Source organism: Phyllostomus hastatus, unplaced genomic scaffold (assembly GCF_019186645.2).
Source record: "Phyllostomus hastatus isolate PE091 unplaced genomic scaffold, TTU_PhHast_1.1 phas_scaffold_585, whole genome shotgun sequence".
NCBI classification, from domain to species: domain Eukaryota; kingdom Metazoa; phylum Chordata; class Mammalia; order Chiroptera; family Phyllostomidae; genus Phyllostomus; species Phyllostomus hastatus.
The window spans coordinates 17,638,006-17,655,518 of NW_025334037.1; the positions used below are offsets into that span (position 1 = coordinate 17,638,006).

Here is a 17,513-nt window from a genome sequence, read left to right on the forward strand (position 1 = left end):
GTCATAGGTAAATCCCTGAAATATATGTGTAATTAGATTTTTGGCAATACAAATCATATTTTCTCAATAATTTACATAATAATGTCAAAATGCTTCATCTTCACTTTAAATTAATCCTAATTGGTAGTGATAACTGTTTTTCTTCCTAAGTGTTTCTATCAAATAGTTAAATCAATATTTAAATGCCCCAGAAGTTCTGATTTTTTAAAACGGCCATGAATCATTTTAGTGAGAAAAACTATTCCTAAAAAAGAAAAGAAATGTCATTCCTGAACCATTTAATTTTAAGTTAAAATGGACAACAGAGATTATCCAGTGCAAGTCATTCAGTGTACAAATGAAAAAAATCTGAAGCCCAAAACAGGAAGATTAAAGAATTTGCCTCATATCACACATTTACCTAGAGTTGTTGCTATAGGTAGAACTATAGGTAAGAATCTTCAGCATACTGTTCACTGTGCTGTTCTGGTATCTTTTATGTTTTTATAAATCTATACCTCTTAACATTAAATTTTCTTCATAAATCATGTACCAAGTTAATAACAAGTGAATATCTTAACAGTACAACTAAGAGAAATATCTTCCTAAAACTATACACCAGAATACTTTATTTGACTACCTATAATGGAGCCCTGTTCAGACCCTGTCTCAGCCACTTGTGCATTTGAACCCACAGACTTTTCCTTGAATTTGGATCTCACTCTGAGGCTTTCTTTACCTTAGTTTAGTCAAAGAGCAAGGAACTTGAAGTGAGAACTTGAGTTTTGAGCGTCACTTAATTGTTGTATAGCCTTGAGCAAATCACTAGCTTCTAATGGGTCTTAATTTTCTCAATCATAATGTGGAACTAATGACTATACTAACCCCTTAAGGACATTATAGTGATCAAATGTTGTGACTGAGGCAGAAGGCTTTGAGTATTTATTATGTACCACATTACTAATCAATAAAATTAAAATTAAAATCATGTAGTTTTGTTAGAAACAGATTATTATTATTATCCAAGTAAAAATATCAAATTGTTAATTTTATATATACATTATTTTATTTTTGTAGTTTACCTTTTCACAAATAAAATCTTACCTCCTATTACCCAAGCGTTTTTGTCGTTGGCACATTTATTCTTTGATCACATTAAGATTTGTAAGTATTTCTTTGTTTATTGTTTGAGAATCTGAAACATAATTATCTATTATCTACTTGATTTCTTTACTGGATAGACTACAACTGATTCATTTTCTTACAGCAGATTTTTTAAATCTTCCTTAATGAGATTGAATGGCAAAATTACTTTTTACAAGAAAACCAGTGTCATTTGTTGATATACATTAAAGTTCTCTGATGCAAAATGTCTGTTAGACTGCAAACTGATATTGATAGGCACAAAAATTTTTTCTATCAGCTCTTTAAAAAATGTTAAACTCACCCTGGCTGGTGTGGCTCAGTGGACTGGAGCATTATCCAAAAAGTTGCTGGTTCGATTCCTGGTCAGGGCACATATCTACTTTGTGTGTTCCTTCCCTGGTCAGGGCACATAAGTAGGCAGCCAGTTGATGTTTCTCTTTCACATCAATGTTTCTTTCTCTCCCTCTCTCCCTCCCTCTCTTCCTCCCTTTCTTCCTTCCTCCCTCAGGTGAGGATAAAAACTGAAAGTTAAGCTCAGTCATCAATACAGATTTACATTTGTTTCATTGGGTTCCTTTTGCCATGTTGTATATTAATACAAAGAAATGAATAGTAACATAAACAGACACATGAATAATGAACGTGGAACAATGATTTTAACTAAAGAAAATTTTAAATGCTTGATATTTACAGGTAAAAATTAAATTTCTAATAATTTCATATTCTTTGTACTGTTACAGTTTTAAAGATATTGTAGAATCTCAAGATAGATCATTTTACTATGAAATTTGTTGAAAACTATGAAAATCATTAAAGAATGTATGTGATTTGAAATGCAGTGCCTTTGGAACTTATTGTAAATACTTTGATAACCTCACCTTTGTTAAAGGTCTGGAAACGTAAGGAAGCCAGGGTCATATTTGTAACTAGCTTTCCTTCGTGCCAGTTTCTGTTTTATGAGTTACTAGACTGCTGAAGGGCAACAACAAAAAAAAAGACAACATCCTCAAAATCAAAGGGGTTTCATAAAAAAAATTTTTAGATAACAATGGAAGATATTTATTTCACCCAAAAACCATACTATTAAATGAGCTTACTGACAAAGAAATATACTTCATGGAGATTAACAACACCCAATATTTTTAATATCAAGACCATATAAAATGATTCAGTTTTAACTGATATGATTTTGTGTATACAAAAATGAATATCCTCAATTTATTTATCTAAATGTATTGATTTTTCCCCATTTTATTTTGTTACCCCATATTTATTTTCCTAGAAATCTTACTTTGGAGAAATGTATTTTATTACTTAAAAAGTTCTAAGCATTGTTGATTACATTATTTATGTCAGTATTTAATAGGGAAAGAGATTAAGATATTGGCTTTATGTTCATTTTTATTCTCATATCAAAAGAAACCCTTTACCTTTGAAGAGAATCTTAGATCTACTTATCGTTATCTTAACAGAGAGTAAGATGTAAAATAAATAACAGATCATGTTGGTTGAATGACTGGTGGCAATTAAAACACTAAAATGTAAGTTATGTATGTGTTATTTAATAATGTGCTTTCAGATCGCAAGTTTACTACCAAGTACTTAAGGCAGATTTTATTATTGAACAATTTCAGGCAGAGGGGAAATGCTCTAAATTTTTTTCACGTGTGTGAAGCAATAATTTTCTTAGGTAGGTTCATTATTGGTGGGTTAGGGTGCACTGAATATATTCTTGATCCATCCTCCTTTAACCCGTAGTGACATTCGTCAAATGGTTGGCTGGAGTTCATTTCAAAATCTGGGAGCAGATCTCACCTCCTGAGCAAAGCTAATTGACTCAGATAGGAATTACGTCTGCTGTGTCCGAACAGCAACACTGTGTTGGGGAAGTTGAACAGTGAAGCTAACCAGGACAAATGTGTGTGAAAATATGAAGTAATCCCATCATTGACCTTATGGAATATCATTATTTATAGACACATTTTCTCATTCATGGAAGTAGAAAAATGTGTCCATATAACTCATTGTATTTTTACTGAAAGTGGAGGAATAGCTATATGAGAAATAACTGTACTGCCAAATCCTTCCATTGGAGCCATATTTGTTTCGCAAAGAACAGGATTCTTTTGTTTTGTTTGTTTGTTTGGTTCGGTTTCTGTTATGTACCTATTTTGGGGCTAGGTGTGAATGTTCAATAAAACTTTTACAGAGATACGCATATATTTTTGCTGAACCGCCTGCCATTGACTGCACACTAAGCAGTCTGCTACATTTCCTAACTTTTATGTTCTTTAATATTGCATGTATGCTTCAAAGTATATTTCATTCTTTCTTTAAGGGCATTTTTTCTGCCTATGTGATCACTTAATCTAGAATCACAGTGTATTTTTAAGGTCACCTACAGTATTTTCAACATTTGGCACTTTAAAGTTTATCAATTAGCTATGCTCCAAAACTTCATTATCTTGACATTTAATGTTCAGCCATCGCACACAGGTTGTCCATTATGAAGAATCTTAAATTCAGTTAAAGCAGATTTTCTTCACTCTTACTAAATTTTCTTTGAGATATTTTATAGCATTTGCAAAGTCTTTTAAAATAGTAACACTAATGTTACTATTCTGGTGCAAAATACTTTATTTTAGATCATTTTATTACATTTATACATTAACTTTATTGCCTTTTCACAAATGAAGTGGAGTTTACACTCACTTGTCTTCATTTGTCTTAATTCAGTTTTTTGAATTAATATCATTTTAGCAGTTTGTTCTAAGCACGTTAAAACTTTGATGGAAGATGAGCTCAGGTGATCAGCACATTTATTCAGGTGTACATGGCATAGTAGTTCATTAACTGTGTGTTAATTATCTATGATTACTCCTGAAAAGCTGTAGTGGCTTCATCTTTTAAGTTGCTTCATTAAATCATTAATTTTCGTGGAGGTAACTAAGCTTGACATAATTAAGTCATCTCAGTCTCCACAGATTTTTGTCTTCCCATGAAGTCAAGAACACTGAGCGAGTTAATATACGGCATTGTATCTCGTTCCCTGGATGTATTGACCTTATTTTTTATCATTATTTACACTATTTTGGCTCATTTTATTATATTTAAATAACCTCATGAATGTGTACCTTTTAATTATTTGCTGCCTGTTTTAGCTTACATTTGTATCTCCTCGGTAATCAGCCCATTTATGTATTCGAACCCCTTCTTACCGACAGTTCTCTGACCCATGGCTACATCGAGCTGCTTCAGTTTATCCAGAAAGTCATTTATGAGGAAGGATTTGATGGATCCAATCCCCAGGTACTGAGTAACTTCAAAGCTTTTTATAATCATGTATGTAATGTTGTTTGCAAGCTCTCTAGGGGGACACCCAGAAGGTCCTAGAATAATCAACAGTGAGCAAGCTGTTTTCCAGGCCGAGCAGATACAAATAAGCAGAGCACAGGCAGCCTCAATGGGACTACGAATGTGTGTCTAGGATTTCAGCCGTGTCCTCAGTGAATGCACACAAGATGTACCTGTATGCTGTGAACATGAATGACTTTAAAAATATGTATTTATAACACCTGGAATTAAGACGGAGCCACATTTTGGAAATTACTTTTAAATCAGCCAGTCTTACACTTTTCTGTCTAAATTTTTATACTTCTATCATTCAGACCTTAATTTCTAATTACCTTATGAGTAAGAATTAATTATTTTAAGATTTTATTTTTATTATAGTATGCTTGGAGTTGCCTCAGTGAATAAAATGCATTTTTATTTGCCATGTTAAAATATTTTATAACCTAACTATTTTTCTGTAGCTTGATTTTTTAAAATTTCTCCAAATTACCACTATTAAAGATGTTCTGGTTAGTTTAACTTAAACAAAATGAGGGAGATTTTATTTCTAGCTACCATACCTCTCAGAATTCCTCCTCAGTAATTTTAATTGCTATTGCTGCTAAAATGTTTGCATTTCATTTATATTAGTTTAGCAGAATTATTTCCCGAGCACAGTTATTTTTATTGAAGGACACAAAGAAGCCTAAAGTCTTATTTTTCTCATTATCAATTACATTTGCTCCTCATTCATTGACTGTAAAAGTATTATTATAAACTTTACTGCTATATTTAACACTTTGTCCATGGCAAAATAAACATTTTTTTAAATTTGTCTTGATCACCAGTTTAATAGCAGGTTGAAAATACTTATGTGTGTCTGGTGGAGCATATATTCATTTATAGATGGCGTTTCATGCATGTGACAGTTTTTGTGAAGGCCCTCGGTACACAAATGTAGTACAGTTTTGTCCTGCTCATTGTTGCTCCATTTTTTATCTTAGCAAAGATTTATGGCATTATGTCTTCTCTTTGGTGGCAGTGCCCGTCTGGAGAGGTAAATTGGTCCCTGACAGACACCTCTCCCCACACGCTGTGGTAACCATGGAAACGGGCATGTCATAACAGATCCTGCCGTACACTGTGCAGAGCTGCTGCTCTTGCAGGACGACGACACATCTTGTAAGAGCAAGAAATTTAGAAGAAAAAATAAACAATAGCAAAAAGATACATACGTACATGTAAATGTACCTGTATATACACTCACATATATACGTACACACCACACATACATTCAGACGACGTTTAATAAGGAAGCTGTAAATGAAATAGAATGAAAGATTTGTTGTCTTAGTTGTTTATTGGAGTATGAAGACTATCCCATTTTCCATAAATAGCATTTTATTTCATGAATGTTGATAGATAACAAATTGTAGCTGGTGTCACTCTCTGAACCAGAAGTTCTGTAACTGTTGACTTTCAGAAAGATTGAACAGGGTGGAGATGGACATTTCCATGGTGAATACCAAGATGGCTAAATTTATTTAATTAAATAAAAATATACCAGTAAGTTATTATAATAGCATATTTCCAGTTTTGTTGGAACTCAAATATAGTTAACAAATCTCTGTGTTGTTAAATTATAGATTTTATCGCTTACTAAATTTCCAAGTCTATACAACTATCTCGGGAACTGTAGATAGTTCAGGAAGTCACAGCAAGCATCTCTCAGTCACTACGTGAAAAAATATTTCTAAGTCAAAATAATATTCTGATACTGAATGTCTCAAAAAACACAGGAAATTTGTAATTCAGCCTTTGTTTTTACAACTTACTGTCGTATTTTTAAAAAACGTGTATTTCCTTTCTGGGAGTATTCTCTCAGTTACATTGTGATGTGCTATGCTCCTACTCATACCATATCTCTCATAAATTGTCCAGCTCAATATTTTCATTCTTTCTATTTGCATATATCAGTTTATCTGTCAAAGTCACGAATGTCCTATAGTCAGTTACTCTCCTGATTCATTTTTGGTTTAGCAGGTATTGTTCGATACAACAGTGATAGGTATTGATGGCTCTGGGTTAAAATGTAGCCCACCTTTAGTTTGTTGAGATGTTGAGAGGAGCAACAATACGAAGCTGCCCACCTTTACCTTCAAATTTCATTCTAACACCTCAGTTTTTTTCTTAGGGTCTCTCTGTCTTTTTTCAGACTGCTCTTTCTGTTGGGAGCCTAAGTTAAGCTGTATTTCATAAGTTTTGGGATGAAAAAGGAACCCTTTTTCTTAAATCCTCACCCAAGAATGAGAATATGATTTATTTTAGAAAGAGAGAGGGAGGGGAACGTCAATGTGAGAGCAGCATCACTCAGTTGCCTCCCACAGGGACCCTGATGGGGATTGAACCCGCAACCCCTTTGGTGCACGGGGTGATGCTCCAACTAATGGAGCCGCCCAGCCATGACGAAAAACAAACCTTAATTGTGCCACTTTACTTAAATTCTGAGTTTCTAAGTAATATGGAAAAAGGAATAAATAACATCATGCTTCACAGCTGTGTTCCACAGATTCACCAGAAACTTATTTATAATTCCAGCATATGCCCCGGTACATCTTATTACTGCATTTCACTCAAGGAGTGCAGAAATAAAAAGAAAACTGTTCTGACCCATCTAGGATCATAACATACGGTATCTCAGGTGTTTGTCTATTGTAACCTTCCTTCAGTGAGAAGAGGAAAATCGCATCCACTGCCTTGATAGTGTCATCATGCTTCAGGTCCTTGGAGTCAGGGAGATTTTTCACTGTGCTTAGATTAAATTACTCTTTCTGTTACCTCATTCTTGAGTTTCCTCCAAGACATTGTGTCATTTCACATATTTGAAGGATTATGTGGTCTCATAGAGCAGTGTTCTATTCTTTGTATTGAAGAGATGAGAAAACTGAGGTCTGAGTAATGTGTGTATCTTAACCTGAACCACAGATCTCCTTAGTTCCCCAGTCCAGCCATGCGTCTCTGTCTTACCCATTTTACTAACTACTGCCCCCTAGTTTTTCCTCTTCTATTATTTCAGTGTTTTATTCATTTTGCCTACTTTTCTTTGTCAATAAATTCTCCTTGAAAAGGAAATATACAAATTCAGGTTTCATCTGTAATATCAAAGAGATAGATGTTTTGGGCAAGAAATGATCGGATAATAAATTGCATTCACAGTATTCTATAGCACTAGCAAGGGATATATTTGAGAGTATAGTGTCATCAGAGTTCACACTCTAAAGCGGCACATCTTCCGAGTCTTTGCTTTAAGAGAGAAATCTTGTTTCTCCCATCAGAATCAAAGCAGTGATTTCCCAATTATTTCCAAGTGCCAGGTTTTGCTGAGATCTTCTTCCTTTGTCCAGATTTTTTGCTGGATTGCTCGGGAAAGCATTTACAAAACATTTGTTCGGTTAGAATAATCCAAACAGTAGAATTTATTATAAATACATCTATTGGCAAACACTTTCTGACAGTCATGCTAGGTTTTATGTAATGGTTTTAAATGTTCTTTTCCCCAGGAAATATATCGGTCACTATAATTATGACCTTAATATCAGTAGGCATTTTTAAATTAAAAAAAAAGTCAGTCAGTGAACATGATAAAATTAAATGAGGAATATTGAGCAATTTATCATTTATTGAAAGACAGAATTTTGTAATACTGAAAATGGTTTATAAGCACTCAAAATTAGATTTTCTTTATTATCTCTGATTTGTTATGTAGTTGAACTGCCTCCAAAAGATTCTTAGAATAGTTACTCTTAAACGTTAGAAAAAATTAAAACCTTGAGGCCTGTGATACACTTCAAAAGTCTAAAAAGTAAAAGAAAAAAAACTATTGTAATCTAGATTTTCTTTATGTTGCCTTATTATTGATAGCATGTAATACTTTTTACCATATCTGCATTACCTCCATGATTTGTTATAAAGAAAATGAAGAAATAGCAAAAGTAAAAGAGGCATCCCTTGGTTAAAAAACTTATGTATTTACCTCTCCTCCACTTTCCCCTAGAAAAAACAGAAGAACATTTTGAGAATAGGAATCCAGAGTCTCGGCTCGCCTCTGTGGGGAGATGACGTTTGCTGCGCAGAGCACTGTGCCAGCAGTCACAGCCTCACAAAATTCCTCTACGTTCTCCGAGGTCTCCTGCGAACCTCGCTTTCAGCCTGCATCATCACCATGCCAACACACCTCATCCAGGTAGGCACTGTCTAAAACCACTTTCCCCTCGTTAGTGATGCATAGTGATGAGCAAAATATAAATGCTTTAGGGGTCTAATAAATTATTTTCATAAGTCCCTTAGATAAAAGGGATTTCAGATGCTTAAAATACCACAGCAGCAAAATATCTTTTAGTTTAGATTATTAAGTCCTTGTGTATTTGTGGTTTTAATGTACGGTGAATATGTGGTAAGTCCATCTTTCCTAATTTTTTTCTTTGCTTTCTTGTGAACTTGATAGTTCCATTGTGATGTGAGGTTCAGTTTGGTTGTGATATTTTTTAATTAATTCTAAAGTGGTCTGAACAGAGATCTTGAAGAGATATTTGTAGGCCTGTGTGCATAGCAGCATTCTTTTCAATAACTAAAATGTGAAGACAAACTAAGTATTCATCATGATGGACGAGCAAAATGTGGCATATATTGTGATGGAACATTACTCATCCTTAAAAGGGAAGGAAATTCTGACATATGCTACAACTTGGATGAATCTTGAGTACCTCGTTCTAAGAGAAATAAGTCTGTCACAAGAAGATACTGTGATTCCATTAATGTGAGGTACTTCGAGTAGTCAGAATCTTAGACCGGAGGTAGCATGGCAGTTGTCAGGGATGAGAGGAAGGTGGGGATAAGAGTGTTATTGTTTAATGGATACAGAGTTTCAGTTTCACAAAACGAAAAGAGCTCTGGAAATGGCTGGTAATGATGACAGCCTATTATGAACATATTTAATACTAATGAACAGTAGACTTAAAAATGGATAAATTTTAGCCTGGCTGGCATAGCTCAGTGGATTGAGCTCAGGCTGCAAACCAAAGTGTTGCAGGTTCGATTCCCAGTCAGGGTACATGCCTGGGTTGCAGGCCATGACCCCCAGCACCCGCACATTGATGTTTCTCTCTCTCTCTATCTCCCTCCCTTCTCTCTCTAAAAATAAATAAATAAAATCTTTTTTAAAATTGATAAATTGTTATAATAAGATAAAATGGTAAATTTTTTTATTTTAGTGCACATACTAAAACACTCTGATTTGAATTGACCTACTTTTATTAACAGAAGTTTTGAGTTTTACTTTGCTTTACTTCTCTAGGAAATAACTATAATACCAGTACTGATAGCAGCTCAAGACACTGAAAGATCGTTCCTTGGTCATTTGGAAATTATTGCTTCACTGAGTTATGGAGATCTTCCAAATATTTACCCAATGTAAAAAATCACTTTAATATCATCAACATCCACAGTGTTGTATGTGTCATGAGGTTATTTTTATCATTAAGTAGTTTTCTGTTGTAAGAACATACCACAATTTCTTTTTTTTTTTAAGATTTTATTTATTTATTTTTAGAGAAGGAGGGAGATAGAGAGAGAGAGAAACATCAATGTGTGGTTGCTGGGGGTCATGGCCTACAACCCAGGCATGTACCTTGACTGGGAATCAAACCTGCGTCACTTTGGTTAGCAGCCCGCACTCAATCCACTGAGCTACGCCAGTCAGGGCTCACAATTTCTTTATCTTTTCACTTACCAATGGACATTTGAGTGTTTCTAGATTGATACTATTATGAATCAGTCTGCTATGACCATTCACCTAGAAGTCTTTGTGCAGATACATATATTTTTGTCCCTCTAGGAATCACGTCTTCAAAATTTTTATTTTCAGTCTTTTTTATTTTAGCCATTGTGGTCTGTGTGAAATGTTATGACTGTGGTAATTTGCATTTCCTGCCTAACTAATAATGTTGACCATCTTTCCATGTGTTTGTTGGCTATTTGCCTATCTTTTGTCTTAGTCTTTTGGCCATTTTCTTTTTAGTCATCTCATTATCAAGTTTTAAAAATCCTTATACATATTAGGTACAGTTTTGCAGTATTTTTCTTCTAGGTTGTGATTTGTCTTTTCTTAAAAATATCTTTGAAGAGCTAAAGTTTTTAATCTTGATGAAAGTTAATTTATCTGTTTCTTTCATGGTTAGTGGTTCCTCTTCCCCATTTCTCCCATCTTACTAGACTTTGTGCTGTAGCAATCATTTTCCTGCTTTTTCTTTCTAAAACATTTATAGTTTTATCTTTTCAAATGGATCAATGTATTCCGATTTGAATTTTTATACTTTAGTTTGTGTTCCCAAACAGTTTTTGTCTTGTTAGTTAACATCCCAATTAAATGTTAACTCACTTCATATTCACTAGTTCTCTTTCTATTAGCAGTACTATCTACCAAAGCACTTATCTTATAGTCTACCTCAAACATGTGATTTCAGATAATTTTATATATCTAATATATTATAGTCTGCAAAGGCAGGGCCACATGTTTATAATTCTCCTTTTATATCCTGTTTAGGATTATGATAATTATATATTATTAAATGCAATAAAGTATAAAAAGTCCTAGCTTCATACCTAGGCCTTTTCTTTCTTTTTCTTTTTCTTTTTTTTATTGTTGTCCAATTATAGTTGTCCTCATTTTTCCCCCATTACTCCCCCCTACCCTATCTACCCCTCACCTTGCACTTTCAGTTCTCTACCCCCATTGTCTTTGACCATGGGTCCTTTATACATGCTCCTTGACTTGACCCTTCCCCTTCTTTCCTCTGTTATCCTTCCCCTCCCCTCTGATCACTGTCAGTTTGTTCTTTATTTCCATGTCTCTGGTTCTATCTTGCTCATTTGCTTGTTTTGTTGATTAGGTTCCACTTATAGATGAGATCATATGGTATTTGTCTTTCACCGCCTCACTTATTTCACTTAGCATAATGCTCTCCAATTCCATCCATGCTGTTATGAAGGGCAGGAGTTCCTTCTTTCTTTCGTCTGCATAGTATTCCATTGTGTAAATGTACCACAGTTTTTTGATCCATTCATTTACTGATGGGCACTTAGGCTGTTTCCAGCACTTGGCTATTGAAATAACACTGCTATGAACATTGGGTACATAGGTTCTTTTGAAGTGGTGTTCCAGGGTTCTTAGCATATAATCCCATCAGTGTAATTGCCAGGTGAAAAGTAGGCCTTTTCTATATGTTGAAAAAATGTTAAAGGAATATTGATTCTTACTTGGAAAATTATTTCTAATACTTGATTGTTAAAACTCCTTGAAACTTTATTTAAATTTATGTGATTTTAGTATTTTTGTTCTAACATTCCCAAACCCTGTCTACAAATGTCAAGTTTATTAAGTTGTCATTTATCTACATTAATTATACACAGTATATGTAGTATGTTGCAAGTCCTATGACTGAAAGTTCAGCATAAATAAGAAATGAATTTTGACTTCTTAGCTACTTGAATTTATTTATAATAGTCATAAGAGTTTTCTGTTAAGAGCTGTTCTACTAAAGGCTTGAACCTAACTATAATGAACTTAAAATCACACAAATATTATAGGGAAACTTCTTTCTCTAATTATCTTAGGCATTGTACACATACTTATATTGTTTAATTGTTAATGATAAGTCATTATAAAGTTAATGTTTTGATAATAGATTGGTCAGATTTAATGACTTCTTGATTATTATGATGAATAAACCTGAAACAGACCTGTAGAAAATACTGCTACTCATATACTGCTACAAGTATGCTATTACTACAAATACTGTTTGGCACATGCCAAGTACTATACAAGTATTGTGTCCTTGAATCCTCATCACAGCCCTTACCTCTGTTTTCACAAGGTCACACAGCTAATAAGTGGCAGGGCCAGTCATGTTCGAACTCTGTCTTGCCCTGACCCCACCATCTTCACTGTTAGGTGATACAGTTTCCCCTATCATCACAAAATCTCTGCAAGATAGGTTTGATGCCAATTGCAAAGACAATTAAAATGAAGTGATTCTCTAAAGTCACACATCTCTTACACGTGTAAAGCTAGCATCAAACTCAGTTCTGTTTAATTCCTCCTCTGTCACACTATATCCTGATGTGTCTTAAATTATTAACTACTTGTGATGGCTGTAACTTTCCATTAGAAAGAAAAGTTCTAGACCAACATTGCTATTATTCAGCATTTTTAAAGAGAAAAAAATACCATTACAAAATCTTTGGCAGACTAGTCCATGTGAAAGATTAAGCAAAGAGTTACATTCTAGATAAGGGAGGAAAAAAAGATGGGAGCCTATTTCCTTATGTGTAATTGCAAGCAAAGGAAAACACTTATATATGTAATGTTTATGTATTCCAAAGGGACCAATGCAAAAAAAAGGTGGGAAGAAAAATTTTTCAAAAGTCATTTTAGTGGTGACCATTTTTAGTATTTAATGAAGAGATTCCAAACTGACTGTGAATGTTTTTGATAGATGTTCTTCTAGCCTCTCTGTAAGGGACCAGCAGTAGTACCATCAAATGACCTTAAGTCATCCTATGTTACCATCAATTACATAATGATTGAAATGATAAATGGACTTCTGAATATTAACATTTAAATGTTGGTACTTCATAGATATATTTATCTATTTAAATATCTGGAAGAGATATACAGTAATATCTCAGTACTTTTTGGCTTCAGAACTTGTCAAACCCTGTACTTGTTGTATTTTGATGGGGAAAACAATGTTTCAGCACCCCGCACTGGCTCTGGGCTTGTGGCACTTGCTAGAACTTGCATGAGCCACGACACTGACACCAGCCCGTGAGAGAAAACGCTTCATCACTCATTGCTTGCTCTGTACTCATCGGTTTCAGCGCTCGTCACGAGTTCCAGACCAAATTACTGACAAGTACAGAGGCACCACTGTAGTTTAAATTTTTGCTTTTGAAAACTCCAGTGAAGACACTACTTTGAAATGGAAATAGAAAGACATAGGTCAGACTTCGATGGTTGCTGCTTCCCTAGACAACTTTACCTCGTTATCATACAGCAGTCTTCTGATGCGAACATCAGCTGAGCTGTAAAAGACAAGTAAATTATTTCTTTGCTCTTTGAACATTACACCTGACCATGTATTTGTTTTCATATCAAAATATTTAGGAAAAAATACAAACCTTAATAGTTTGCGTAAACCAGTCATGATATAAATAGGGAATAAGCCTGTTGATAACTCTGAAAGACTGGCAAGGAAGATCACAACACTTAGGCTAAGGAAGGAGACTAAGAGCTGGAAGCAGTATGTGTACAAAGTTGGTCAAAGACATGAACACACAGAACCAGGGGACTGAGTTTATTTGATAAAAACTTGCATAGTGATTTCTAGGGGCCAGTTGCAGTCCTAAGATCTTTTCATATACTAACTCATTTAGTCCTCATAATAACCCTATGTGGTTGATACTCTCATGATCTTCATTTTACAGATAAGAAAATAAGGGACAAAATATTGAGTCAAATGACAAGATTTAGACCTAAGCAGTCCCCCTTTAATTACCATACTTTTAACCACTGTGCTGTGTTACCTACTCAGGGGTAGCAGTGAAGTAGGGTCAGAACGAAGAAAGAGACTGCATACGTAGTAATATTCCTCAGATTCAGTGACAGAAGGAGCCTGGGCTTTTGGAGGCAGATAGACCCAATTAGTTATGTGGTCTTAATCAAGTCTTAACTTTCTCAGCCTCAGCTTTTTCATCTGTAAAAATGGGGCAAAGAATATCCGGTTGAGAGGATTATCAATACAAGTGCTGACACAGTCTGGCACATAGTAGGCACTCAGTATATGCTAACAATTGTCATTTTCACTATTGTTACTTGAACAAACCTCCAAAATTGAGAATTTGTACAGAGATCAGGCTACAAAAAAATAAAGTGAGTGAACAAGTCCATCAAAGCAATAGAAATCTTAAGCTTTCTGCCTCTTTTTATGAAAAACACAGGGTCCTCTTAGGTTAGGTCTGAGACAGACCAGGAGGCATGGATGACGTCCAATGGCCACGTAAATCTTAGTAACAGCACACCTGGTTGCTTGTAAGATGACTCTTTTTAACATCATATATCAACTTCCTCTCCTCTGTAGCCAGGACCATCCCTGCAGACTCTAAATCAGGGTTTAAATGGTGGTTGATTGTCTAAAGGTAACTTAGCTCATTCATTCAACAGATATTTATTGCAGGCTCTGTTCTAGGCACCCATGGGGATATAGTCATGAACAGGAGAAGCAAAGTCTGTCTCTCTGTGGAGCTTTTTCAGCAGTGTAAAGATAGCTTGGATGGAGCAGAAAATTAGTATATATAGGTATCTAAACACTCGAGCTTAGAATTTGATAGTGAAGTGGTTTCTAGCAGAAAATAGAATTGTAGTTTAATATTCTAGAAAATTTTGTCATATAGTTAAACACCCATACATAATAGAAGTGTGATACTTTTATTTGAATATGTTATATAAAGCAACACTAGATTGAAAGTGAAATGAAATAGCTATATTTCTTAGACTGGTAAAACAGCCCATCAGCATTCTTACTTTAGTTATTAGCATCCTGTCAGACTTGTACAGTAATGATTAGTTGCCCTTTATTGTACTTTTGGCACGCTTCCCATGTTTCATTTTATTGTAGGAAAGGAACACATAGTTAAGAAAATTGCAAAGAGGATAAAAAGTTAAAATAGGGAAAGTAATGACATAGATTCAAAACTGACTTTAACTTACTGTTATAAGAATTTCACAAGTGGAATGCAAAGGAATCATTTTTTAATTTACACTTGGAATCTTTTGTGTTCCGCCTCACAACTTTGAACTTGAAACTTTTCATTTTCTTTGGGTTAAAGATTATCCCCATAACAGCAGAGGAAAAAATAACAAGCATATGTTGAAACAAATGTATAAAAATTAATTCTAAATATCTGCTAAGAAAAAAAACAGCAACATTATTCATCAGATATATATGCCTTAAAAATATATATAACCCTAAACCATTTTCCCTGTAGAGTCGTAGTATTATTCATATTGTCTCATTCCAGAATATAGTATTAGTATCTGCCCAGAGACATTGTATTAAAAATGTGTGTGGAAGTGGCTAAGTTAAATACAGACTTTGTTACATGCTGAACTGTGTAGTTAAGTGTCGTTTGAAGGAGCAGAACTATGGACGGCTCCCCTATATTCCAGCATTACTCAGTTCCCAGATCCCTGCTGTGTAGTTGTTCCCCTCGCCAAGAAGCCTGTTAAAGAGCCCCCCAGAGCATGTGTACAGCCCTCCATGTTAATAGTTAATTGGTGAGGATGGCAAGATGAGAGGACAGCCGAACATGTGGTCTCTCAGACTCAAGCAGTAGACAGACCTTTAGTTATAATAACAGCAGCTGCTCACATTCTCACAACTCGACTGTTCAAAACTCCGTTGTCAAGCAAAGGTTGTCGTGGATTGGGGGTGGGGGGGAGAGGAAAGGTTACTTCTGAGACAAATAACTACAACCTAGCTTGAAATTCTTACTACGTATTATCTTATGTGTGAGAATATTATTTCAACTTCTTAAAACTGAAATATAAATTTCTGTATGAAAGGTTGTGATATTTCATTCTGTTGCTTTTTCCCCAGTTGCTTTTAGAAACAGAAATGTTTGTGTACCTTTTGAAACTTCTTAAAATTTTTTTTTCATTTTGCAGTGGCAGTTGGTATACAATACTATGTTAGTTTCAGATGTACAACATAGCGATTAGACATTTATATAATTTACAGAGCAATAGAGGATATTATGCTAAGTGAAATAAGTCAGACAGAGAAAGACAAAAATACCTGCAAAAGTTTTTGATGAGATTTTTTACAGAGTGATAACTTAGAACCAGTTACAATAGGGTACTGTTTAATATCCATATCTAGCAAGATATTAAACTATTTATGTGATCTTATAAATAAATAGGAACTACCTTACTATTAGTAAAATTTGTCATCCATCTCCAAATTTTAGAAACATTTTGTGCCTTTTAAATTAATTTTATTTTTTAATTCACAGTGACCATGTGTGCTTGGGGGCAAAAATGGTGACTAATAACATTTATTCCTTTTGGAAATAAAAGCTTAGTTTTATGCCTTATCGTGATTTGTATTGGCAAGGCAATTGGAAAATATATTTCCCTTTGTTTATGCATTTTGTTTACCCAATCTGTGACAGGTTATTCTTGACTTGTATCTTTTATTAGTTAAAAGTACTTTTACCTGCAAATGTCAGAAAATATTGAAGCTCTTAGAATTAGGGTTAAAACAGGGAAAGCTTTTTTTAATACTTTCCTCATAGTTTTCCTTTCATTAAGAATATTTACTTTTTATTGTTGCTAATCTATTCTAATTTTCATAATCTATACTTTTAAGAAACTTTAAACATAATCTATTAAATTTGTCCTCAACTATAATAATACAGGAATGAAACTTTCTTTGACATTATTGATAATAAAATATGAAATAACCTTTTCTCATTCTAGAATAATTTGAAGTATTGCCAGCATTTAATATATTTGCTTACAAAACATTAGGTGGTAAACTATTTAAACCTTCTTTTATTCAGAACAGATTTTAGATTTTAAACTGGATTGTACCATACTTTTATTGGTCATCATTGGCACTTGGTCAGTTAATAGCCTTATTGAGTTTTTATCATATAACCAATGTTTTTCAGTGATTTGTTCTGCAGAATCTTTTCCTCCAGCTGTCTCAGTGAAGAAAACTTACCAGCACGTTAGCTTGTACCTTGGAAAATTCCTTTTGTAAAGAAAAGAGGAAGAAAATGCCATGTTAAAATGTCTCTTGAAAATTGAATAAGGTTTTATTTAATGTGTTATTTTAATTTATATACAGTTTTTTCAAATTAATCTTCTACAGTATTAAAGTGTTATAGGTTTGAACCCACTGAAGTGAATGATAGAGTGTGTTGCAGCACAGAGA

At 34.1% G+C, this 17,513-nt stretch overlaps 1 protein-coding gene across 1 annotated transcript in view; it reads left to right on the forward strand.

Moving 5' to 3' along the window:
* The window catches only part of ELP4 (elongator acetyltransferase complex subunit 4), a 202,204-nt gene that overhangs the window by 63,261 nt on the left and 121,430 nt on the right, over window positions 1-17,513 (forward strand). The window contains exons 6-7 of the mRNA XM_045825782.1: window positions 4,350-4,434; window positions 8,513-8,701. Of these exons, the coding sequence (XP_045681738.1) occupies window positions 4,350-4,434; window positions 8,513-8,701 (274 nt within the window). The remainder of the gene's footprint in view (window positions 1-4,349; window positions 4,435-8,512; window positions 8,702-17,513) is intronic.